This window comes from Pseudopipra pipra, chromosome 15 (genome assembly GCF_036250125.1).
Source record: "Pseudopipra pipra isolate bDixPip1 chromosome 15, bDixPip1.hap1, whole genome shotgun sequence".
NCBI lineage: Eukaryota > Metazoa > Chordata > Aves > Passeriformes > Pipridae > Pseudopipra > Pseudopipra pipra.
In genome coordinates this window covers 644,991-669,641 of record NC_087563.1, presented here as the reverse complement: position 1 = coordinate 669,641, position 24,651 = coordinate 644,991, and the positions used below count along the sequence as shown (strand labels likewise).

Sequence of the window (24,651 nt, the reverse complement as noted above, 5' to 3'; positions counted from 1 at the left end):
AGGTCGAGGTCCTGTGGCGGGTTCGGCTTTGTGCTCGTCCCGCGGGGTCCCGGTAGCCGAACGGAGCCGTGAATTTCAGTAGTCACCGCACCGAAGTGCTGCCGTACACCTTCATTTGGCTTTGCGCGGTGCAGATTAACGCACAATTTCCAAAGAATTTACTCTCAGACTGTGAGAGATTATAAGGATATTCTCGTTTTACAACAGCAGTTCACAAGTTGCATGGGAGTAATTCAATGTAGCATGAATTTCTTATATTTAAATACAAATAGTCAATACATGGGCCAAGCCATCATGGTGTTGCTCCGTCTGTACTGAAAAGATGCAAACCGATGGCTGTGCTGCTGAGGCAGGTTTTGGACCAGCACAGCAGCCGGGAGTTGGATTCCGCTGTGGAAAGTGCAGTAAGTGTTCCGAGAGTAGGAAAACACGGAACGCTGCTTCAATCCAACAGGGCAAATAGGTGGTGCTCAGGCAGTTAAATCTGCATCTGAAGGGACAGATTACACTGTGATCCCAGAAAGGGGGAAACCTCTTCTATAGATGCCTATAAAGGAAATTAAATTTAGAGAATAGATTTTTCTCGGTTTCCAGTTGAATGAGATGAATCCCATTTTTGCTAACCACTGGTGGTTAGACAATAGGTGGAGCCTGTGACAGCAAACATGGTTAAGTTACCACAGACATTTTACTACTTAAGTACTGCAAAGACTGGGTCTGATCCAAGACATTCTCTTTCTAGAGTTAAAGGAATAATTCAGGGTTAGTGGGGAAAACATGTCATGTAAATCAGCACAGAAGAAGGTCAATATGTTTCCATGATGCTTCATCACCTGCATTGCAAATATTCCCATGTGAAGCCTGGTAGCCCCAAAGAAGAGGCCCACTGTGGTAGAATGTCTCAGGAAATAGAAATTGCTTTAGATCTGGAATGAAAACATGAATTTGCTGGATTCATCTTTGGTAGCAAGGTTGAGTTATGACAATTTAATAGGGGGGAGAAGAAAAGTAATTTCTTTGTACATGAACTATCACAGTTGAATCACTTAACCATACACTTTTGTACAAAATACCTTAATTAATTTGAGACCAAAGCAAAATTAAAACAGAAATTAGGTGAATAAGTTAAATAAACAGTTAAGGAGCAGAGTCTATGGACAGCACATGTACCTAAGTGTGAGTGAGAAATGGGGTTTCTGCAGGATGAGCCAATTTCCAGCTTGTCTGGAATAAGTGTGTTTCTTCCTAGCCAGGAACGTCTGTTCCCCCCCAGCCTGGGTCTCCATGTGGTGACAGCTGAGCACTGACAAGTGGAGAGCACAAAGCTTGTGCCAGGGACAGGCAGGGAGCACACACTTGGCTCTGTGCTCAGCTGCACAGTGCAGCCCTGTGACTGCACCTGATTTAATCATCATTGAATTATTTTAATCTCTGAAACACAATTGCCTTTCTATAGCCGATTTCTGTCAGCTATAGCCTGATTATTTTAAGAGGAAAAAAATTGGTCTAGTGGAATTAGTGGATTCCTAGACTAATACCTGACAAAACTCCTGAGATTTACCACACCAAGTAAGAATGTTAGATTGTGAAAATACCCAGCCTATGTCAGGGTCCTAGGCCAAAGGACAAAGCTGCATTAAGTAGCATAATTTCTTTGGCAACTTTTATAGAATGTCTTTACCTTTACATGGGAGGGGGAGATGACAGAGTAAAGATGCTTATGTGACAGGAGGAAGCTGTGCCATGAAATTCAGACTTGCTTCCATGGGAAATAACAAAATTCTTGCAGTGTTCAATGGAAGCTCAATCAAACAAGGGTTTAGGTCTGCTTCACAAGATACAGTACCAGGACTAAAGCATAGTTTTCAGCTTGTTTCCTGCTAGGTGGAATAAAACCTGCTTTTTGAACTTGCTCTTACTTTGGGTTATCTGTTGCTACAGGCAATCCATTCACAGTTAGATCTATTCATTTGCCATGCTGCTTAGAAAGGGCTGAACCTTCTCCATACTTTTTATAATTTAATGTTAAATGACTTGATTAAAGCAAGTCAACAAAACCAGCCATTTCTGCCTTCTCCCATAAAAAAGGAACTAGGAATTGTGTAGGGTATCAGTGTTCCTTGTCTTTTTGCATCACATCGGTATTTTTCCTAAAATGCAGTTTTCTTACTGAAAGGAATGGCTTATATATTGTTAAATATGTTAAAAAAATACATACAAGAGAAATGCAACATATTTAATTTAGAATCCTTTGTTCTGCGAAGGTTAGCTTTTCTTAAATAGACATAGTCCATCAGGCCAAGCACTCACAGACTGGTATTTGTTTTGGTTGTGCTGCATATTTCCTCATTCAAACATTCTTTTCTTTCTGTTTTTCATTTTACATTAACAACAGCAAAAGGCCCTGAAGAATTCTAATTTCTTTCTATGGCTAATGATTTCAAGATTATTTTCTGTGCCATGTACCAGGCTACGCCAATATATATTGCCACCATTTAGTGATGACTTTAGTACTCTAATTCATTAGTTTGCAATGCTGATCACAATTGATCCTGAATATATTAAATAGTTTCATAAAAAATAATCAGTGATTTCTATCAGATAACTTTATGTTCAAGTTAATATATAGTGGATAAACAAAAGAAGTTACTAGACATATCACTAAGAAGACCAGGAAGAGTCCATAAAAGCAAAATCAGTAATCAAATATGAAGCCACTTCATACTCCTAATTTAAACTAATTAATCTTTTTCAGTGACACAATTATATGCTTTCTTATCACAAGTTGACAATACTCTGTGAAGTCTGAAATGAAATAAATTATTCTTTGCTTGTTTGCTACCTGGGCAAAGGTCAATAATACCTCAGGGCAGACACAGTCTATAGCCAATTTCCTAAAGTAATTCAAATTGAAAGGAAAAAATCTTTCTAGTAGCAAAAAAGGCGCAAATAGCACATTAAAGAAGGAATTTGTGATGCATTGTATATGCATAAAAATCCTACACGTGTATGCATACAGTAGCATTGCCCCTGAAGCTTTCTTGTCGCCATCAATTTAACTCATGGTTACCTTAGTGTGTGCAGTAATCACTATGTGAGTTTGTCCCTTGGATGAAGAAGACTGCAGATACCAAGGCTTTCCAAGCAGTTGCCTGAACTTCTGCTTCCTTAGTCCTAAATGTTGAGTAATTTACCTCTGTTCATCTGCCCTCAGCCCATAGGAACCAGAGATGTAAGTGCCCCCCAGAAGTGGGTTTCATAGTTGATGTCTTCAGTCACACGTTAATTCAGAGCCAGCCTTCATGTAAATAGTTAACAAAAGCAATTGGAGAAATTTTTCACTCCACACTCGGAAGTATCGTGTTTTTGAACCTGTTTCCTTTGCTGTCTGGTTCCTGTGGATGGATTTGAATAATGTGCATGTGTTCAGTGGGTTTCAGAAAGAACGATTCCTGCTTTTCTGCTGCCGTTTCCAGCAGCCTGGCAATGCTGGCTGTGCTTTAGTCGGACACAGCATGGATGGGGCAGAGTAGGAGCAATTCGTTCACAGCACTTGAAGGAACCCTTGTAGGGCAGATCTCTGTGTTTGAAAAGCAGGCACCGAGCTACAGAGCCACTGCTGCCTTTAAACTGCAGTGATGCCACCAAACACTGCCCTGTTCAGAGTGAAGTAACCATCCCAAACTCTGAACCGCTCCCTGGGCTGGGGGAAGGAGCCAGCACTTTGAGGAGAAACGCAGGAGCTGTTACAGAGAGGAGTTCAAAGGTGTGCTCAGCTGCTTGAATGCACAAAGAATCTTTTCTAGGAATATCTGAGTATTGCCAATAAAACAGCACTTACTTGCTTTAGACTGGGATTGCTTCATGTATCTATTAAAAGTAAACAAAATAATCCCCCAAAAGACACATAATTCACATTTGATGAGACTAATCATGGAACATTTCAAATGAGAAGGAAAATCTTGCTGAAACTTAAGAGAAAACAGGAACTAAGGAGATTAAAGACTAGTTTGCAAACTCCATACTTAGGCTTGTTGCCATGTGAACAATCTTTTGATATTATGTAGTACATTATAGAAAAAAAGCAAATTGATACAAGGTAAAAATTTTGTTTAACTATTGACATTTTTGCTAGACAAATTAGAATGTGTGAAAGAAATTATAAAATAATTTTAAAATTATCATAAAATTTGATGCCTTTGGTATATCTAGTAGAAAGGTGCATGTTGAAGCATTATATTTAACAATTTAAATGTGAGGTGTTACAAATGTTCTTATTTTTCCTGAGTAGCATGATACACTTTATCCAAAGCTGAATTTCAGGAAGGTGGATATACATGTGTTAGCAGAGGAGCCATTTACAGCACAGAGATTACTGGTAAATATAACAGTGTGAAAGGTATTGGACAACAGATGTATAAAAACTATTATTCAGAGTTGTTTCCGTTATCATAGTCCCCGGATTCATATTCTTCATCATCATCTTCATCAGAATTGTCATAATAGTCCTCATATTCAATGCTGTAGCTTGCACTTCTACTGCCAGCAGTAAATGCAAATGGAGGAGATGGGTCTGCAAAGCATAATTGAATCCAGATTAAAATAGTTGAAAATAGGAACAAAGTTGAAAGTACAGGTTTGGATTCATATAGCAAGTTCAGTGTTTCTGAATCCTTGTTATCTATGAAAAGAAGGGTTTTATCTGATGACTTGACCTCATACCACTGAAGTTTGTGATACATGAGCAAATTTCTGTATAGAATCGTGGAATCGCAGAATAATTTGGGTTGGAAGGGACACTGAAGCTCATCTCATTCACCCCGTGGCACGGGCAGGGACACCTCCCACCAGCCCAGGTTGCTCCAAGCCCCGTCCAACCTGGCCTTGGACACTTCCAGGGATGGGGCAGCCACAGCTTCTCTGGGCACCCTGTGCCAGGGCCTCACCATCCTCACAGCCAAAAATTTATCCCTAAAATCTAATCTAAATCTCTCATATTTTAGCTTAAAACTGTTCTACCTTGTCCAACCACTGTCTGTCCTGCCTGTATAAAAAGTCCCTCTCCCTCCTTTTTATAAGCACTCTTTAGGCGCTGGAAGGGGCTCTGGGGTCTCCCCAGAGCTGTCTCTTCTCCAGGCTTAACACCACCATCTTGCTCAGCCTGTCTCCATAGCAGAGGTGCTCCAACGCTTGGAGCATTTCCGTGGCATCCTCTGACCCACACTAACAGGTCCACATCTCTCCTGTGCTGAGGACATATTGAAAATGCATTTAATTCTCAATACTAGTAAACTATGAGGTCAGTCCTCTGCAGGTCCTCTGCACCTGCAAGTATTACCAGAGGCAGAAAAGCTTTGAAAGCCACTTGCAGAAACTAGATTAGTGACAAACTCCTCTAGATCAGGAGGCAAATATAAGACAATGTATCCTTATTCTAAATTTGCCAGGAAAGCCAGTTCCTTGGAGGAAGAAGGATGTTATTCTGAAAGTCTGGGCCCAATACAAAACAACAGCAGAGCTATTTCTTACATCTTTCTAATCACTCTCATTAAGGAACAAAAACTGTTTCCTTCCTAATTTTTTGAAAAATAAACAGCTAAGCAGACCTGCCATGGTTCAAAGACTCCCTCAGCTACAACAGCTGTTGTTCTGGGTCCTACTAATATCAAAGGACTTCTGTAGGATAAGGATATGTCTCAGCTGTATGGCTCTAATCCACAGCTTTCTGTTTTCTGGGAGCTGGTATAATTTGCAGCAAAATATTACAATATCAACCCATTAGGGGATAAAGTAAAAGAAAAGCACACAGAAAAGTTAAAATATGGGCACTTTTGGGTAATTTCTCCTATCCTTCATCTGCATTCTGACAAACCCATCCTTTGCAGCCTGTTTGTATGCATTTTTATATTCTTTACATCCAAATAAAAAAAATTACCGTCAACGACTTTCAGTCTTGCAGAGGCATATGTTGCACCATACTTATTTCTGGTGTGGCATATGTAAATGCCTTCATCTGACTTTTTGAGTCCTTGAATCTGCAGCCAACCTGTCACACCATACTTCTGAGGCCCACCTCTTGCCTTTGAGAAGGAAAGAAATGTTTGAAATTAAGTAGCTAGGAGACACCATGATATTTCTCAAAATAATTGTGAATCGATTAAATATCATTACAACCTTTGCTCTTTTTTTAGTGCCATTGTGCTTTGGTTCTGTTTGTTCCTGCTCTATGTTTTACCCTCTTACTGCTCTGCACCTCTGGGTTCATGTGCTCCCATCTCCGCTCTTTCACCTTCATTGCCCTTCACAGTTCTCTCATTCCTGTTCCTTCTCATGCTGCTGATTCCCAGCACTCCTCCTGTCTCTTGTCCCAGCACCACTTGCTGCTCCTTCAAAGCATTGCCCCCTGTTCTCAAGCTCAGCAATTTCTTCAGGATGAGAGCGGGGAGTGGATCTGGGTGAGTTGTTCAGGGCCAAGGGGCCTGCCCAAGCTGCCACTCAGCAGCCAGGTTTTAGTGGATTGGCATGACATTCCAGGAGCTTTCACACTTCGTGACAATCAGTTTCTACTGGCTTGGACTAGAGCCTCCTAAAGGGGTGAGCTTTCTTTGCCAAACAAATAATGCAAACCCATTCAGAGATGTTAACAGAGATGCTCTCATGCTGAATGTATTAATGAGATAGGTAAACAGGGGTCAGTTTAGCCTCTGAGGTGACCAACATTTGTATGTGGCTCCTTGCACCATTGTCTCTCAGCAACTTTAAATCCACTAATCCCACCTGTGTTCATTCTGCCTCTGGAAGAATTTCTAAATAACTTCCACTTCTGGTACTTTGGTATTTTTGGTACTTAAATTAGCTTTTTCTATGTTTTTCCTCTCTACCTTTTTTTCAGGTTGTGCCCCATGTCCATTGGATCTGACTGCTTTTGGGCTGTGTATCCAAAAATTTGCCATGCATTTCACTGCATAGTCTCTGCTCATGTTTTTTGACCATTGGGGAATGCATTAGTACAGGCTTCAGCCTTCCTGCAGGCTGCCTGTACAGCTGGCATCGTTTGCCAGCCCAGAATGTTATTTCCATTTAAAAGCGTTAACATTTTGATTTATTTGGTTTCAGCTAAAACTTTCAGCCTATTTCTAGACTTGCTTGAAGCCTATACCAATGCCATTCTACTCATTCCCCTCAGATTAAAACACCAAGGCCACCATAAAATGAACCAGTTTCTTTGATTTCCTTATGAATGCTTCAGGGGCAGAACCCAAATGACAGTTCTCAGAAACAGCATCTTGCACAGGAGAACTTTAGATACCTGTCAGAACCAGGTTTCCTGCCTCAAGAGTAGAAAAGGTGCTGCAAACAGCCATCCTTCCCAGAATGTTCCTTCTTTCAGGCAGTAGCCTAAATGGTTCCATTTATGTGTTTGCTCAGTTTTTTTCAGAATCAGACCTACATGAAGAGACTCTTCCATTGTTTCTTTCCCTGAGCAGGCCAGATGGTACCCTGGCTGTTGTTCCTTCTGCTGGGACTGCCAAAGCACTAACTGAAATAATCATTTTTTGTATAGTCAGAGGGCCCCTATTGGGAATCTATTTATTGCAACAGTATTGCGTTTTGTAGGAGGAATGCACAGATTAACCACCCTGCTCCTCTTGCCAAACTGTATGCCATGGAAAACTCAAGTTTTACCTGAACTGAGACATGGGTGTCATCTCCTGGCAGAAACATTTTATTCCCCTTTTTTTTCCATTCAAGATGTGGCATAGGATAGGCTGACACCTCACAGCCAAAAATGACATCATTGCCTGTGTAATTCTGGGCATCCTGAGGTGGCATAGAAATAACAGGAGCTGCAAAGAACCGACAGCGGTGTTTTAGAAGACAGTGCACCAAAGAGCACAAACACAAAAGCACGTAACATTAATTCCTGATGCATGTGATAAATTTCTTGAGTACAAGAAATTCTGTAGCAGACAGTCACAGAGTGACTTGATTGTATGATAGTTCTTCTGAATATCTGTTCCATTTTGGTTAGCTAAAGGCCAAAATACAGCTATTGTGAACTTGTCAAATTTTGGTCTTGCCCTGAACTTGCTAAAACATTGTCCTGCGCCCATGGAACCCATTGCCACAAGTTACAGAACAGCAGCATTAATGCATTCCACATTTGTCCTCAATTGCTATTGATTTCATTCAATAGTCTTGTTATGAGACAACGAATGAAAAGGATTGAATTCAATTAATTCTGTAAGGGTCTATGTTATATTTATTATAACTCTTACATTTCCACTTGTTTCCTATAGTTCTCTCACCCTCATCCCTCTCCACTATTTATTGGTTGCCTCTGAATTGTGCTTTCCCTTTTCCCGAAGCAATAGCTGCCGGTAACCACGAGAGGGAGCCAGCCCGGGGGCTTGAAGACATTGAAAAAACAAACCATCCCTTGATGCCTCCATACATGATTTCAGTACATATTCCTCTATGACTATGTATGAACATACTAAGTGTTAACAGGAGATGATGATATTTAGCTGCAAAGAGCAAAATAACATATTTACTGTCATCACGGATTTCCTGTTTTGGAGATCTCTGCTTTCTTTCCCCCTGATCTATTTGTTTTCAACAAAAAATGTTTTTCCTTCTAAAATCTGTTTTCCATTTCCAGATCAGTGCTCAAAAAGGAATTAATTTTCTGGGTCACTGGGCTTGTATTTAATTAGTGATTGTATTTTTGTACAGATTCCAGATTTCTGGAAATAGAAACTTTAGTAAATAATTAATATATTACTAATATATTATTATATAATTATACGTTATTATTTTATATTACTAATATATTTTATTAATAAGTAAAAAACCTGCAATATTTGAATCAGTACAGAGGTGCAGCATTTATGCTTCAGCATTTGAAATTGTAACAGCCCATTCCATGTTTTCAAGCAATATTTTCTAACACATTTGTCAGTTTTTCAGGATTTGTGTCTATGCAGAAAATATGAAATGCATACTGATTAAAATTAACTGCAAACAAATTATACAGCAAACTATCAATTTCCCCATTTATAAATACCTCAATAAACAATCTTGCTGCTCTTCAAAAGTAAGGTTTTTCAAACTAGGATACTTAAACCCTTAAATGCTTGTTCTTTCACGAGAACTGTACATTCAGAATCTGTCTATTATTTAAAAAATCTTGTATTCAAATCAACATTAACTGAATATCTGGATGAGAATTTTTTTTCCCTTCAAATCTTAAAACTCAGTGCAGCCACACTCCTTTTAGTGATACATCCTGTATCATCAGACATCTAGTTAAGCTTAAAATGTATCAAAACCACCAAATGTCTACATTGACTCACAGTAGTTCTTTGAATTACTCCCGCACAGAGGCAGTATAAAAACTTTTTAGAGAGGCAGATGTTGCCTGGTGAGTATTTTTGTTGTGGTGCTGACTTGGGTGCCCTGTGCATCCCCTGACAACACTGACATGGCCAAGGACTGAGTCCCAGCTGTGGCTAAGCCCAGTGAGGCCACCCCAGTGCTGTCCAGCACTGTCCCCCATACAGCTGGATGAATTCCACCCTGGAAATACCCCTCCTGCCATTAACTGTGAGGAGAATACAGCTTGGGAACGCCTGGGTATGGTCTGAGTCCCAGCACTTGAGTACAGGGCTGACCAGGACTGGCATCATGTGAGATCAAACTCACAGCAAGTAGTAGTTTTGATCTAACCAAACTGCTTTTCCTAAATCTGAACACTTGACAAATACTTGCATTATCTACTCAAACTTGAAGTGCCTTCTGAAATAAAATACTCCATGTCTCACAACAATGTCTCAATGTCTCAATACACCATTTTGCTGTATTTGCAGAAGAAAATTGAAGTCATGAGGTACCATTTTAACAGAAATTTATAAACTTCATTTTTGAGTGTTTCAGATTTTGTGTTCAAACAAATTCTCCCATGCATATCTGTGTGTACTTTTTTTTGTATAACTGATTAGAAACAGAGCTTTCCTGTTATGATAACCTGTCACTTTGATGCCTGGAGTAGATAAATTTTTGTTGATAGCCATAGAAAGCATTCTGATGTTCGGCGTCCAGAGCTCAATGGGCGGGAGCTGCTTCTTTCCTTTTACAGTCCCAGTCAGTCATGAATGATCCCCATGTGTTACAGAAGACATAAACAAGAAGCCAGGAAAAGCCAAAATACTGCTTCTGCTTCACCTTTCACAATCAACCCGATAGCACTCCTGACTAACGAGTTACATAATTCACAGGATATTTTTTCCTCATATTGTATATTATTATTTTTTTCTAATCTGTGTCTGATTTGATGAAAATGGCAGAAAATTTTGTGGCTTATTTATTTGGTTTTACTCCAAAATTTATGTTTAAAATGAATCATGTGACACAGCTAAATATAAAGAGAATCACTGCTAGACTGTTCTGTTAGTTCATTAAATTATCAGCAAGAGAGGTTTGAATGTGAATGGGGATGGTTTAAGCATGGAGAATTTGTGCATAATTAATGTACTTAGTAACTTTGGTAAAATATTATCAAAATAGGATCAAGACTAGCTTTCAGGAAAGGCTATTTCAGTATTTCTTTAGTGGCCTAGGCCTTTTTCTTGTGATAAAGATGAAAGGCTGTACTCTTCTGATGAAAGGAGTTTATTGTTATTTATTTATTCATTGGTTGCTGTATACAATTAATCTGTTTGGCATCAATAGAAAACAGCTTTGAAGGAGAAATAACAAAACAAAGTACTTTGACTTGAGTGAAAGTTATATTTATAGCTTGGTACCAAAAGCCCACAGCGCTCAGTGTTTGTTCCACATGCAAATTGGTGTGGGTAAAGCCGGTGCTACAGAGAGCTCGCTGCTCTCAGAGCCAGGCTCCCTGTTGCCTTTTGTCCTCAGCTGCAGCCCTGAGAGAGCACGGTGCCCTTTCGCATGGCCCTGCGCCGCGGGCACACCCCGCGCCGGCACTGCGGCTCTGACGGGCCCTTCTGCTCGCGGGACGGCCCAGGCTCCGGCCGGGCTCCAAAGCACAGCCCGTGAGCTGCAGCTCGGGGAGGTGGGGGACACGGGCACTGGTGTCCCCCCCGCCAGTGCAGCCCCCTGCCCAGGCTGCGGGGCTCTGCTGCAGCCGGCACAGACACCGGCTGGGCACTGTCCTCCTCAGCAGCTGAGGGGATGGGCCCTGCTTTTCTTAACTCAACTCTGCACAGCACTGACATGGCTATGAACGTTCCCCAGGCTTTGGTGCATTTCAGTAAGCTGAGCAGCCTTAAGATATTTCTCTGCATTCCTGGAGAGAGGGTCCAGCCTTTCTGGGAACCCAAGGAAGCAGCAGGAAAACATTGGGGGTGATTCCTGCATGCAGGGCAGCTAAGCTCATTCCTCCTGCTTGAGGAGCAGCCGTGTGATGTGCCTTAGGGACGGCTGGAGGCCTGGTGGGTAACACCAGCAATTAAAAGTGGTAATACTTCCAAATTAAAGTTTCTTGTACGTGGCCAGTTCTGTTAAATTAATTGGAGGTACCATTGCTTTAAGCCTGTGTGCCTGAGCAGCTGCCTCTGCTGCAAAGACACCAGCACTTGCTAACAGAGTGGCACTTCCACCCGAAAGGCCGACAGGCTTTCAGTTGTACTGCAGGCTGGTAAGCACGTCTTTACTGATAAGCCTCATTTCCCAGCTTAATACCCTGATGGCAAATAAAGGATTCTTCAATGGATCTTTCTCTTGCAACCAGAGAAAGAGGAAAGAAGCCTAGTATAAACTGTTCATCACCTTTCCTTTTAAGTGTTCAATATCCAGTGTTCATTCAATATAAAACACAGCAAACAGTCTAAGACTGCTAGAGAGGAGTGGGTAAAATGTACCTGAGTTACTCCCATATGTGGTCCTTTGTCAGAGTTGCAATTTTGGATTCCCAAAACTGTGACCCATTTATGACCCGCAGACCTTTTCTACTTACTTCATTTGAGAAAATATTTCATTTACTTATAAAAACCCCAGTAATTTCTCAGTCAGAAAATAAAAGCCTCTTCACATTTTCATTTTATATTCATGTGTCTTAGGAGAAAGGTGCTCAGGAGTAAAGACTTGTAATAATATGAAGAATGGGAATAGCACATGAACAGGAGTCAGCATTCCCCTAAAAATCCACCTAAGAATCCTTCCACTAAGAATCATCACAGACAACTGTTCATGCGCTGTGTCTTTAGAGAAATTGTTTCAGCTTTATTCTGTTCTAATATTTGAATTTCTGTTTCATGGGTTAGCTAGATTTTATGATGATTCTCAAATTGGATTATTTTGGATTTTTTTTTTGTAAAAAGAACAGAGCTGTTAATTAAACCCTATCTTCCATTGCCCCTGCTTCACTGCTTACCATATATACTTACTGGTGGATACACACATGCATACATATATATACACATATACATACATGTATGTGTGTGTATGTATGTTTATGAATGAGATCTGCCTTACTATCACCACTTTAAAATTAGGTTAGTCCTCTTATAATAATAATCATTTGCCTGTTTCTCCCAGTCTATCCTATCTGTTTACTGATTCCCAACTACACAGACAACTTTTGTAGAAAAAAAATCATACTGATTATAATAATCATACTCTGATTATTCAGAGAAGAGCCAGTCTGTAGATTGATGGCTTATTAGTCACCATGTGATTTAATCGACTAGTCTAATCTAGAGGTTTATAACATACAAGATTAAGTACTAGCTGCTAAACCACGTTTAACACAAAGTAGTATTATAACAGAATAATAATAATAATAATAATTGTAAAAAAATGCCGTATTAGTTTAATAAAGCTAGATTAGAGCAGCTAATAAGACATCTGAAAATAGAATCAGCTTTTTTTTCAGTTTGGAAGTGCCTCTGTACACATTACCTGATTCACATGGCCCTTTATGTTTCATGCTGATATTTCTTTTTGCAGCATAAGCCTTGTTGAATTGACAGATGTTCTCGTAGGTTTTCCCTTCGGGTCCACAGATGCTCTCTTGAGACTTGCACACACACTGGGGTTCGGGGACTTCCCCAAACCTTGCTTCATCAGCATCCAGCCTGCACTCGAGGTCATCCCCACACTGCCCATAAAAATGATTGCCCTGGTCCAAGTCGCAGATCTGACCTTCCACATTCCCACATTCCAGACAGCAGCCACAACGATCCAACACAGTCCCGGCTGGACAGTCTTTAGGCTCAGAGCAAAGCGTCAAATCGCATTTTCCACAACTATCTCCTTCCCTTAGCAGCCTCCACCAACCTCGGTGGTACAAGGCAGGGAAACTCTGAGAAACCTGTACCAGTGCTATCAGCACTGCTGTAACCATCCAGTGCTTCATCTTGAGAGTGTAACAAACAAGCAGAAAAGGTCCTTGGAGTAAAGCCAAGGGGAGGAAAAAAAAAGAAAAGATAAAGAAGAGCAAGCTAGTGAGAGAAAAACATCACAATCCTGGCTTTGTTTTAGAATATAAACTCTGCTGCAAACACAGGCTTTAAGAAAAAATTAGCATCAAATTCCTAGTCTGGAACTGATAATAAAAATGCATAAACCCCCACCAGCTTTTCTCTAATGCAGTTTGGAATGTGAGTATTGCTTGCACAGAGACCAAACTGCCCCCTCTGACAGCTGAGTTGAAGCTCTCTGAAAAGCTGTTTGCTCAGTGGCTCCTTGAGCCAAATTTGCAAAGCAATGCTCTACTGAAACAACATTTTATTGCAGCTATTGTAGAAAGGGGAACAGGGTAAATAAGTGTAAAACGAAAAAATTGACTTCTATGAGTGCCCCTGCCCTCCATCAGGTGAAAAAGATGGTCACAAAAAGATAAACATGGGTACAAAGCAGCACCCAAAATCCCAGTGCCCTAGGGCTGAGCCAGTGCTCCAGAGAACTGGAATTGGTTTAACACCAAATGTCATCTATTAATGATCACAGCTAGGGGGTCCTGAATTTACAGTTTACTTACAGGCTCTATACAAGCAAGAGACAATCCAAAACAGCTGGAATTGACTTTAAACTCTTGGGTTTAAGATGAAAGATGCCTATAACCATTAAAAAACCCATTGTTCTCTCTCCATATATCTTCTTTTTAGTGTTTATAGGTGTCTGTGCTTTACAGCACAAAATAATGTGTTTGTCTCTAAGAGCAATATGCAAAAGGTTTAGAACACAGACAAACATGGGCAAGCTGCTCCAGCATCTTCAAAAGAAGATTCTGCTGAAGTTTTAGGTGCTGCACTCATCTTTTCATAGCTCTTCTCTGCCTTAGTTTCTTAAGATGTAGTTGCATTGTGGGTTGTGAAGGAAGATGAAAGAGGTAACTCTGATTTCTTTCCCTGCTTTTTCTGTCTGCCAGTTCAGGGAGATGGCTTTGCAGGGTCATTGTTCACCAGGTGTTACACTTTTCTTTGTCCACCTCAGGATTTAGACATGCTCCCAACCTCCTTGGCAGAAATCTCCCCTCCCTTGCACTGCTGATGAGATTTGGTGTCTGTAGCCCACAGGCTGCTGTAACCATTGTCCAAACGACATGCAGCTCACCAGCGATGCATCTTCTTGTCTGTGGGAGGTAGAAATGAAGCATCATGGAGTTACAGACTCTACAAGTATAGCTCAATGCCATGGGTCAAGGATCACCACTGCCTACAAATGAAGTGTCTCTGTGGTTAGATTAAAATAACTCTACGTGCATCACAGTTTAAAAATATAAAATTATGACACTGTTATCAAAGTGGAATAAAAGAGAAGCAGCTTTTCTTCTTCTTTTATTATTCATGGTGCAGAGCTGCTACATAAACTCAGTGAAGGATGCATTTTGTTGTACCAGCCTTGCATCCTCTGGGCACATCCACAAAAGCAAATATTTTAAGGTCATTTACTTTTTATCCCAAAATATTTCCATGGCTTTTCCCAAGTTCAGCTTCATACCTTCTGCACCTCTTGCTTTGAGTGAAGTAGCAGGCTGCTTCATAATCACTTCCTTCTCCCAAACAACATATAATGCAATTTCCCCCAGCCTACATTGGTGGAACACTTCTCGAACCCAGCCTGGAGAGATCTGCAGGGCACTGCTTTTTTCCCTGTGATCATTGGGCTAATTCATATTCTGCAGTGCAAGTTTTTGCTTTGAACTTTGAATCAGATTGAATCAGATCAGGAGTAAATTGTCTGTGTAATTGATGCTTTTAACATTGAGAGTCAGAAAAAAATAGTAACCACTAAATTTAATGGGAAATTGATTTTTTTCCCACCTCCTTATTCTGTTTAATGTGTTTTATTTCACACTTCCTCATTGAGTTCTAATTGGATATTTAGTTTTGCATTATAAGGTCTACTCATCACTGTCTATTTCATTATCTGTGTCTACAGCTGTAGGAGATGAGTATCTATAGGACAAGGGTTTGCTAAGGCTCATATAAAGTAAAAGAATGTTTACAGGGGTGAAAACCATATATTCAAAGTGGAGCCAAAGCAGGAAGGTCTGCAGGCCAGCCCCGCACTTGGTAAGGCTGAGCTTTGCCTGGGGTCTTCCAAGAAACCTGTGATCTGAGGGCTAAAAAACAGTGTATTGCAAGGAAGTACCTCATGTGAGCTGGCACAGAGGAAACCCAGCACAGATATCCTAGAAAGCATTTTTGGCATTTACCTGACTCATGTAATCTGAATTCTTGGTGTATTCAGCCTCTACATTAAGAACTGAGAATGCTTGTGATCTCGTTTAAACAGCTGCCACTTGGCAGAGGATCTGCACCTGAATATTATTTGGCCACTGATTCCTGAGCTCACCTGGAACAACTTGGGGCAAGAGAGGTTAAAGCATTGTGGTATGACATGGAGAAATGGCCTGATAGCTGTCTGAGTGTCTTTCATTAGCAAGGCCGTGGTGACAAGCTGAGGAGAACTCTCCACAGTGGATGAATGTGTGGCAGAGTCAGAGCAAGAAGTATACAGGGGGAGGAAGGAGAGAGATCAGGATGCATAGCTGGGTTTGAAGTGGCACGTCTAAAGGCATAGTCCCATCTGCTTCAGTAATAAAATACGCATTATTTCAATATGTCTCTAATCCCTGAAGCTTGCTTTGGTGGAAAAAAGTGTTGATTTTCAACACAAACCTTGAATTATCTTAATCCTAAATATCTCCCATAAAAAAACACAGGCAGCAGTGGGTTCATGTAACTGGTGGATGTGCAAGACAGGCACCAGTGGTTCCTGTACCCTCAGGCTGTGTTGTCCATCAGGACATGGGCCACGTCTTGCAGAATTCCTGTAAGTGATTTGTTAAGGAAATTGTATTCCTATTCATTTCCTGCCTTCTTCTTGGGCCCTGGTGTTATGCTAAGCTCCTGACTTGTATTGCATTGTTTTGCTTTGCATAGTTATAGGTAATGGCTGATGCAATTTGAAATCCTGTTGCTGGTCATTCCTGAGGTACTGCTCCTTTAGAAAAAATAACATTCAGCTCTTCATTCTGTTTTTATTAGTGTCCGTTTGAGTCTTAATTAAGTTAAGGTTTTTGAATGTGGCTTTTGCGAGACTTGCAGATCTGGTTTTACACAGACATGCACAGGAGTCCTGTGACGAATAACAGCAAAATACAAAAACCTTCCAAGTGTTCCTTTTACCTTTTCTAGTTCCTCTCCTTGAACAGATGAAGTCAAGTTTGGAAACTAGAGTGCTCTGTCTCTTAGGTTGTACTACCTGTACTTGAGGTACCTTTAGAGAGAGGAAATTTTGGCTGACTCAATGTCTTTCCATCCAAGGAACCTTATACTTCTGCGTTAAAGAAAAAGAATGTTTGCTGTTGTACCACTGGCTGTGCCCAATGGGTATGTGCATTACTGGCACTGCACTGGTCTCCTGGGATAAGTTTTCCCCCCACAGTATCCAGAATTGAGCTTCAGTGGAGGTGTTTAGCTTGAAGTGGCAACTGGGGGTGAGTAATGCCAGATGAAGTGAGAAAGGTGGGTTGCCATCTGCAGGTTCCTACCAGAAGTGCTGACTGGCAGTGATGCAGCTCAGGCAGTCCTGGGGTCTCCAAATAATGCCTTTTCTGGGGCCAGTCCTATTTGCTGATATGTTGCTTTCATGAATCTCATCATTAGGGCTGTAAGCACATGAACTATAAGTTAATTCTGCTGTAACATGATTATTAAATCCATTAATCAAAGGCAGGAGATCCGTAATTAACTTATTCTCCAGCATCAAGTAAATGATTCTGCTGTGAGCTTTAAGAAAGCAATTGTTCACTAATATGCAACATACAGTGGGGCTATTAGACTATAAGGTTCTGTAATTGTATAATTAAATTATAAATTTTGCATATTTTAATAATGCTTTAATTATTTTCTGTGTAAAGTTAAAATGGAGGTTCTTTTTTTTTTGCATTTTTAAGGCCTTACATATAATTTATAAAAAAAAAAAAAAGAAAAAAAGAAAAAAAATCAAAATTAATGTCTGTCCTCTGCCTGTAAGCTGACGCTTTCCACGAAAGGCTTTGACCAGGCTTTTGGTGGCTCACCTGTCTCCACCAGTGGCTGGCTGCAGATTTCTCCTGTTACACATTTCAGCAGCATTGTTGTTGGTCACTGTAGGCATTCAAATTTTAACCTGCAAAGACCAAAGATGTGCCTCATAGCACTGTGCTATACCAAATGCTTGGGTTTGCTTTAATACAGGTTTATGGACTCCTTTTCACACAAGCTAGTATTTCTTTCCAAGGGGCCAGAGAGTTCAACGATTCCTTTCAAGACTGAACTCATTCTTTTGCGAGGTGGGAGCTGTAGTGAGGAAACTTGCACAAAAGATATCAGGAGGACATTTCACCCATAGGCCCTGCCCACATTTCCAGCCTGGCAAATCTTACTTGCTCATCTTAAACCTTTCTCTGTACACTTTAATCACAAGGGCAGTATGGAAGCAACAGCCACCACTGTTCCCCTTCCTGTTGAGGGAGAGGGACATGAAGGTTTGTTTACCTTCTGCCTTTATTTTGGGGATGCTTTTCCATTAGCTCTCTGTTTTGCACAGAACACAGTGCTTTCAGGTGTCATATTCTACTGCAGCAGACACTGTAGTTTAAGGCAGAGTGAAACTATTTGTGTGTCAAAGGCAGTTGCTGTCTACATCAACAGTGCCACGGGAGTGCTTTCAGGTACAGCAGGGCTTCAAAGACACTGGAGCTTGGGGAAAACGTGTCAAACCTTGACACACAAAACCAGACAATAAAAGAGCAGCACAAGAAAGTGTGTCTTTCACATGCTGACAGCCACAAGCAGCAAGACAGAAATGGGGCAGTGGGCTGGGGGGCCTGCATGTAATGAGCAGGAAAGGGTGGGAGTTACAGGAAAGGCCCTGGGATCCCCAGCCTGTCCCAGGGTTCTGGGTGGCACCCACTTACCTCTGTCACCAAGGCATGGCTGGTGTGGGTGTTAAAGTGTCTAGCAAGGTCCAGGTGTGCCCCTTGCTATTCTCAGCCCCTCTTGGGTGCAATGTTCAGCAGGTTGTCTGAAAACTGGCCTGGTCCCTATCACAGACCTGCAATAAATGTGCTCTAAGCATTTGGAGAGAGGCTGGAAGAAAACAAAACAAAAAACCTCAAAGCCACATGGTTCTGACTTTGACAATGTTTCAAGGTGCTTTTACCTGACAGACTGTAAAGCAACGTTAGCTCTGGCAGCTGAGACCCAGATGTGTGTTTGTACCTGTCCATCTGTTTCCCAGCAGATGCACAGAGACAGGAGGCACAGCAGGAAGTGTAAGCCCAAAATTGACACTGATGGTGCTGCTAGTGACATGTACCAGCAAAGTTCTTAAAAGGGGCAAACCACAGTGTTTCCTGGGAAAGCCTAATAGAGAGATCTCTGAAACTTGGAGACAATGAATATAGAGTCATTTTTCTTGGCAACCTTAACGTTGATGGATAGGACAGTTTGCCATGTCCAGTTTGTATAAGAGCAGCTGATATAAAGTGGCTTCATAGCTGGATATTTTTGAGAAGTTTCATTTCAAATAATATAGTTTTGCCTCTAGCAGTGCTGTGGTTTAGCCCTGTTATTACTGGGAACTAAATCTTTAGGATATTCTAACTATAACTTCAGGGCCTGTTTGATCTATGCAGCAAGGTGAATATTTTCCAAAGCAATGGAAACTTTATAATGGAAAGTTTTATTAGCAAAAACTACCTGTCCCTAAAACCAGCCAGGAAATCAGGCACAGAGAAGAAACCTGAGGGATGCTCCTTCAGCTTCTCCTGCTTTCTCTCACAGCAGTAGTGAGGAAAGTAGTGTTCTTCATGACATCAAATATACAGGTATCCTATATCAGTCCTCCTCTAGGAAAGCAACTAGAAATCAAGTTATGATACAAGCAAAATTCTCTCCCCTCATCTCTGCTGCACATGGATCTTACATAAACTACTCTTATCTCTTGAGGGTAAATAAGTTTCACCCCCAGTGCCAGACCTGAGCCCCAGCCAGCACTGCTCTGAGATCTGTGCAGAAGGGGATGCACTTCCATTGAAACTTCCAAGGTGTTTTTAGAAGTGTGAGTCTTTCCTGTTCTATGCCAGAACAGTAATATAAATGGGATATTCCCAAGTGATTCCCTTATCTCTTTGGAGCGTGCAGAGCAAAGGGCTGCAGTCAGTAAGGCCTATATGTTGGGAGGGTCCCTGTGGTCCCACAACAGCCTGGAAAGGCAGAGCAGGACCTCCTGGAGCTGCCAGCTGGGCTAAAGTCTCTTTTTCCTCAGGCTAAACCATAAATCAGACTCCAACCTCTTCTTTCCATTTCTCCTCCACAGACGCTATTAGCTCTGCCTTAGGTTCAGGCTGCAACCCCTGGTAATACAGTGTCCAAATAAGTTGTGTCTGGGCAGTGGTGCTCAGGTCAAAATGATCCAGCAATAAAGCTGGAGAGCAGGAATCTGCCTCCCACCACTGCACTTCAGTTTGTTTGGAATTGTTCCAAAATTTAACACTTCTGACAAACATTTATGTTCACTTGTGATCAGAGAGCTTCAAAGAGATGCCCTGTGCTGTCCAGAGGAGGGGACATGCAGGCTGTGTGTGGGGATGGGAGGCTTTGCTGGATTTAGATGGTTTGGGCACCCATGACTTATGCATCAGGAGGAGGTGGAAGTTGTGAGAGGGGACAGGAGAAATCTTAAGAGTGAATAAGGACAGAAGGCAACACTTGAGACAAGCTTGGAGGAGCAACATTTAGCCCCAAAAGAAGGGCTGAGAGCACAGGTATTGCCTCTTGCTGTTTAATTTCCTGCTCTTCTCAAGACTTTGTGTGTTGTCTACAGAGAGACAGGACTGCATCAAAGAATCCTGCAGATCAGCACCCTGGGCTTTTTGTGTTCATACCTCCAGAAGGAGTCATGAAGGAGTAATCTCCAGACAACATCATTCATCTCAATTACTTGAGGGAGTGGCCTGAAGCTGTGTCAGGGCAGGGTTAGGCTAGATATCAGGAAAAGGTTCTTCCCCCAAAGGGTGATTGGGCACTGAACAGGCTCCCCAGGGCAGTGGGCACAGCACTAAGGCTGAGGGAGCTCAAGGAGTGTTTGGACAACACTCTCAGGGATGGAGTGGGATTGTTTGGGTGTCCTGTGCAGGGCCAGGAGTTGGACTGGATGATCCTGATGGGTCCCTTCCAACTCAGAATAGTCTGTGATTCTTTGAATACTTGGAGGTTAAAACAAACAAACAAACAAACAAACAACCCATGGCAGATCTCTGGCACAAATGCTGGCAACCATGTTGTGCCGCTGGGAAGATGAAGCTTGTCTAGGGATATTTGCTTTCACTAATGCTTGTGCTCTTGGGGTCAAGATAGGGCAGAGCACTGGGGGGGCTTTGCCAATCTCTAGAATCCCAGTGCTAGTCCTGTCCCCTTCACTATCCTGATGTTTCTAAGGGTCACAGTACCAAGGGTACCTCATCTGGGATAGCTCTTAGCTTTGCACATTTATTCCTAATAAAAGTCATGGAAGCTGGAAATGGCATTAAGCGAGGGAATATGAATAAAGACTTGGTGTGAGCATGAGTTAAGAAGTAAAGGTCTGTGTCCATTTAAATTGGTAGCCAGACTCCCATTAGCTTAAATGTGCTCAGGATTTCACCCTGTCCTTTCTTTCAGCTAAGCTGGCTTCCTGTTTGATTTGGCAGGGCAGATACCTTTGTCCCTGTCCAACAGGGCATACTTGGAATTGTTTTTCTCCCAAGCTGATGGAGCACTCTTAGAAGTCTCAGTCTATTCCAGCTGCAGCATGGCTGGACACACCAAACACAAACATTGTGTGTGCACTGCAGGTCAGAATGGTTTTGTGTTAAATGCTGTTCTAAAGTAAATGTCTGAAAGCACAAGCAGTCTTGAAGGCCTGGTCTGATCTTGTATTTGTCATTACATGTCATGACAACTGACATGAATCTACATCTGCACTAAAGAGGCTTTCTCTGCTTATGACAAACACCAGTTAAAAGGTGTGCAGTGATGCTGGAGGGGGGCATTGCTCTTATTATAGCAATAGAGGGGAAAGGACACTGCCTGGCTGCTCTCCTGTGCCACAGCACATGGCAAAGGTAGACCCAGTCATGTTTGTGGGCTGCAGCAAAAGAGGAAGGCAGGACATCTCTGGGAAGATCTGAACCAATAGTATAAAGCCAAAACTTACTGTCTCCTTGGGAAAGGGGGAGGGAAATAATCTCTATATTTAAAACAAGGCATTGCAGGTGGGCATATATCTCAAACTGGATAAATTTAAAGTTCTGGACTGATGGGAAGACTTGGTCTTAGTGTTGAGAGGCATCCACATGGTCTGACTCTACCTGCAGAGCTTTAATTCCATGTTCTCTGAAGTCTGAGGATTTGTTTTCCAAAGGTCTCAATACAATAAAAACATAATAGAGTCCCAAATTAATGAAGCTGTACATGTTCTATAATTTAGTGGAACTAAAAAATCCACATTGAAACAGACACAGGCCATTTCCATTCAAATCCCTCTTCTGCTAGAGGCTTGGGTAAAGGGAGGGACTCTCCAGTGTGACTGAAAATAAAACCCCTATGACATACTGGAAAGACCAAAACCAGATGGCTTCTGGATTCACAGGCTTCCAGAGTGCCACGTTCTCAGGCCATGCCTCCAGGCAGTTCAGTGCTAAGCAGATGCAGCTGCCTGGCAGGCCCTGCTGAAACCCTGTCCTAAAAGACAGGAATCAGAACCTCATCGTGCTGGTACACCCTGGATCTGAAAATTTCTTCTGTTTCAAAACTGTGCCAGTATACACTATACTTATCTTGGTGTAGGATCTGCAATCTCCCCAGGGAATACATTGACGTTATATAAAACCTTTTCTTTTTGGAGGACAAAAAAGCAACTCCATATCAAGAACTAAATTTGCTTCCTCTTCCCTGTTCACAATTCATAACTCTTCTGTTCATTTAGCTTACTAGCAGGGATGAGCACCCAAATGTCAGCTCTAAAATACGGATTTCTTGTTTGCAATCCTCTGATCTAATCTGATGAAGAAAGTAAGACATAACAGATTTTTGGGCCCAACCAAAGCAGACTGCAGTTCAATATTGAATTCTCCTGGTGAACTGCCAAGAGAGTAAAAAACAATTTAAAAGGGTTTGAAACTACAGGAACTTCGTGAAAAACTGCAGGAATTGAGACAAAGATCTGAAAAAGGTAAGAAGAAAGAAAGAAAATGTATCAAATTATTCATTATAGCCTTAACACTCTCCTCAGATTAACAAGAAGCACATTGGCTGATCCCAAGTGTAACAACAGGCTGTAATTTAAACCAGCTTTTATTCATTAATGAATAGAAAAGTTATATCAGTGAGAACTTTGATAAAACCTGTGCCAAGTACCAGCACTAAACAGTCTTTCCTTGTAAAGACGTGGCTTGCTACCTGATTGTGTGTTGGGACACTAACTATTGGTTTATGCTACCAATTCAATCACTTGGTTTTAAATGAAATTAACCTTGTGAAAATGCGGACTATTCCTTTCAGCAGATGGTACTGTTTGTGTATACAAATACCTCTTGGAAATGTTAATGTAAACCACATGCTCTGAAATGACAGGATTCCTGCACTGAGCCCTTTATCCTCCTGAAAATGAAAAATAACACTCTGTGAGCTCAGACTGGTGGCTGCTGCAGCAAGACCAGTGTCTGCTTATTGCTTATGCTGGCTGAACTGGGCACAAGAACAGTGAGGGGAAAAACAGGTGGAGGGCATGGAAAGAATGTTGGGCTGTGGTGCTTCTCTCCCCTAAACATCTGTATTAGCTCTAGAGGAGGGATGCAAATAGCCACTGTTAACCTGTTTGAGCTCTCCTCTACATTGCAGCTCCTTCATATTTTACTGGGTAAACTAATCCCCAAAGTGCTTTATGCTGCTGTTCCTAGACTGTTTTTGGTTGCCAGCTAGAGTGACTCTTCAGAGCATATTCTGAGGCTTTACATTCCTCTGGGTTACAAGCATTTGCATCTCTCGCGAGTGCCTCAAGTTAGGGCGTTGCCTGATGCTGTTCACTATCCATCTTGCTTCCCCATGTCAACATTCACAAGGATCTGTCCTCAAAGCCTTAGAGAGCAAATGTTCTTAAAAAGAGACAGATTGCAAAAGCTGCAGCTTAGGGCAACGTTCTGCAGACCAGAACTATCACTGCAATGCAGAATTATCTCAAAAAGCCAGTCAGTCTTTTCCTCTGTACATTCACATTCTGCCAAGAGCACAAACAAACTGGCACCCTGTAAACAGTGGAATTTACAGTGAAATAGTAAACCTTAGGGATAACTCTGTCCTCTACCAAGCTCCCTCAGAGCTATAGGGCAGATGTGGTCAGTGGGAGATGAAACAGCTCCGAGCACAGAAACCATCAGGTTGGAAGCTGCCACTCAAACTGGTTCCTGTTCCCTGTAGAGCTGTGCAAGGCTGAACCCTTAAGCAAAACAGAGCTGTGTGCAGTGCTTAACCTGTGGCTTTGTCCTCACTGCAGATTATGTGTTACATACCAGTCCTTTGTGGGAAAGGCTGATTCTCATATGAATGTGTCTGAATATTTGGAAAAAACCTCCTTCCCCTACTACCTTCTGTCCTTCCTTTCCTTCTTGAAGTTGCCAAAATCAGCAATAAATTGGAATAGACAGAGCTGACACTTTTCAAGACAACATGTGGTTGGCTAGGCTGGGTCACCAAAAAGTGCACAGAGGTGTAACTTAGAACAAGTCCTGAACAATGTCAAAACATCAAAGTTGTAACAAAAGCTGCAGGTAATGAAAGCAAGTCTTGAGGGTGGCTGTCTGCTGTAATCATGGAATTGGTCAGGCTAGAAGAGGCCTTTCTGGGGAAGAGTCTGGAGCACAAGTCTGATGAGGAGCAGCTGAGAGAGCTGGAGGGGCTCAGCCTGGAGAAAAGGAGGCTCAGGGGGGACCTTCTGGCTCTGCAACTCCCTGACAGGAGGGAGGAGCTGGGGGGGGGGTCGGGCTCTGCTCCCAGGGAACAAGGGACAGGAGAGGAAATGGCCTCAAGCTGTGCCAGGGGAAGTTTGGAGTGGATATCGGGGAAACTTTCTTCACTGGAAGGGTGGTGGCAT

At 41.9% G+C, this 24,651-nt stretch overlaps 1 protein-coding gene across 1 annotated transcript; it reads right to left on the bottom strand.

Moving 5' to 3' along the window:
* Positions 1–2,222: 2,222 nt before the first annotated feature.
* On the bottom strand, positions 2,223–13,712 carry LOC135422327 (kazal-type serine protease inhibitor domain-containing protein 1-like). Its single transcript, XM_064671398.1, has 4 exons — positions 12,925–13,712; positions 7,687–7,847; positions 5,936–6,080; positions 2,223–4,573 (listed from the first exon to the last, which is right to left on the bottom strand). The coding sequence occupies exons 1-4, from the start codon at positions 13,379–13,381 to the stop codon at positions 4,428–4,430; spliced, it is 909 nt and encodes a 302-aa protein (XP_064527468.1). The 5' UTR covers positions 13,382–13,712; the 3' UTR covers positions 2,223–4,427.
* Positions 13,713–24,651: the final 10,939 nt, after the last annotated feature.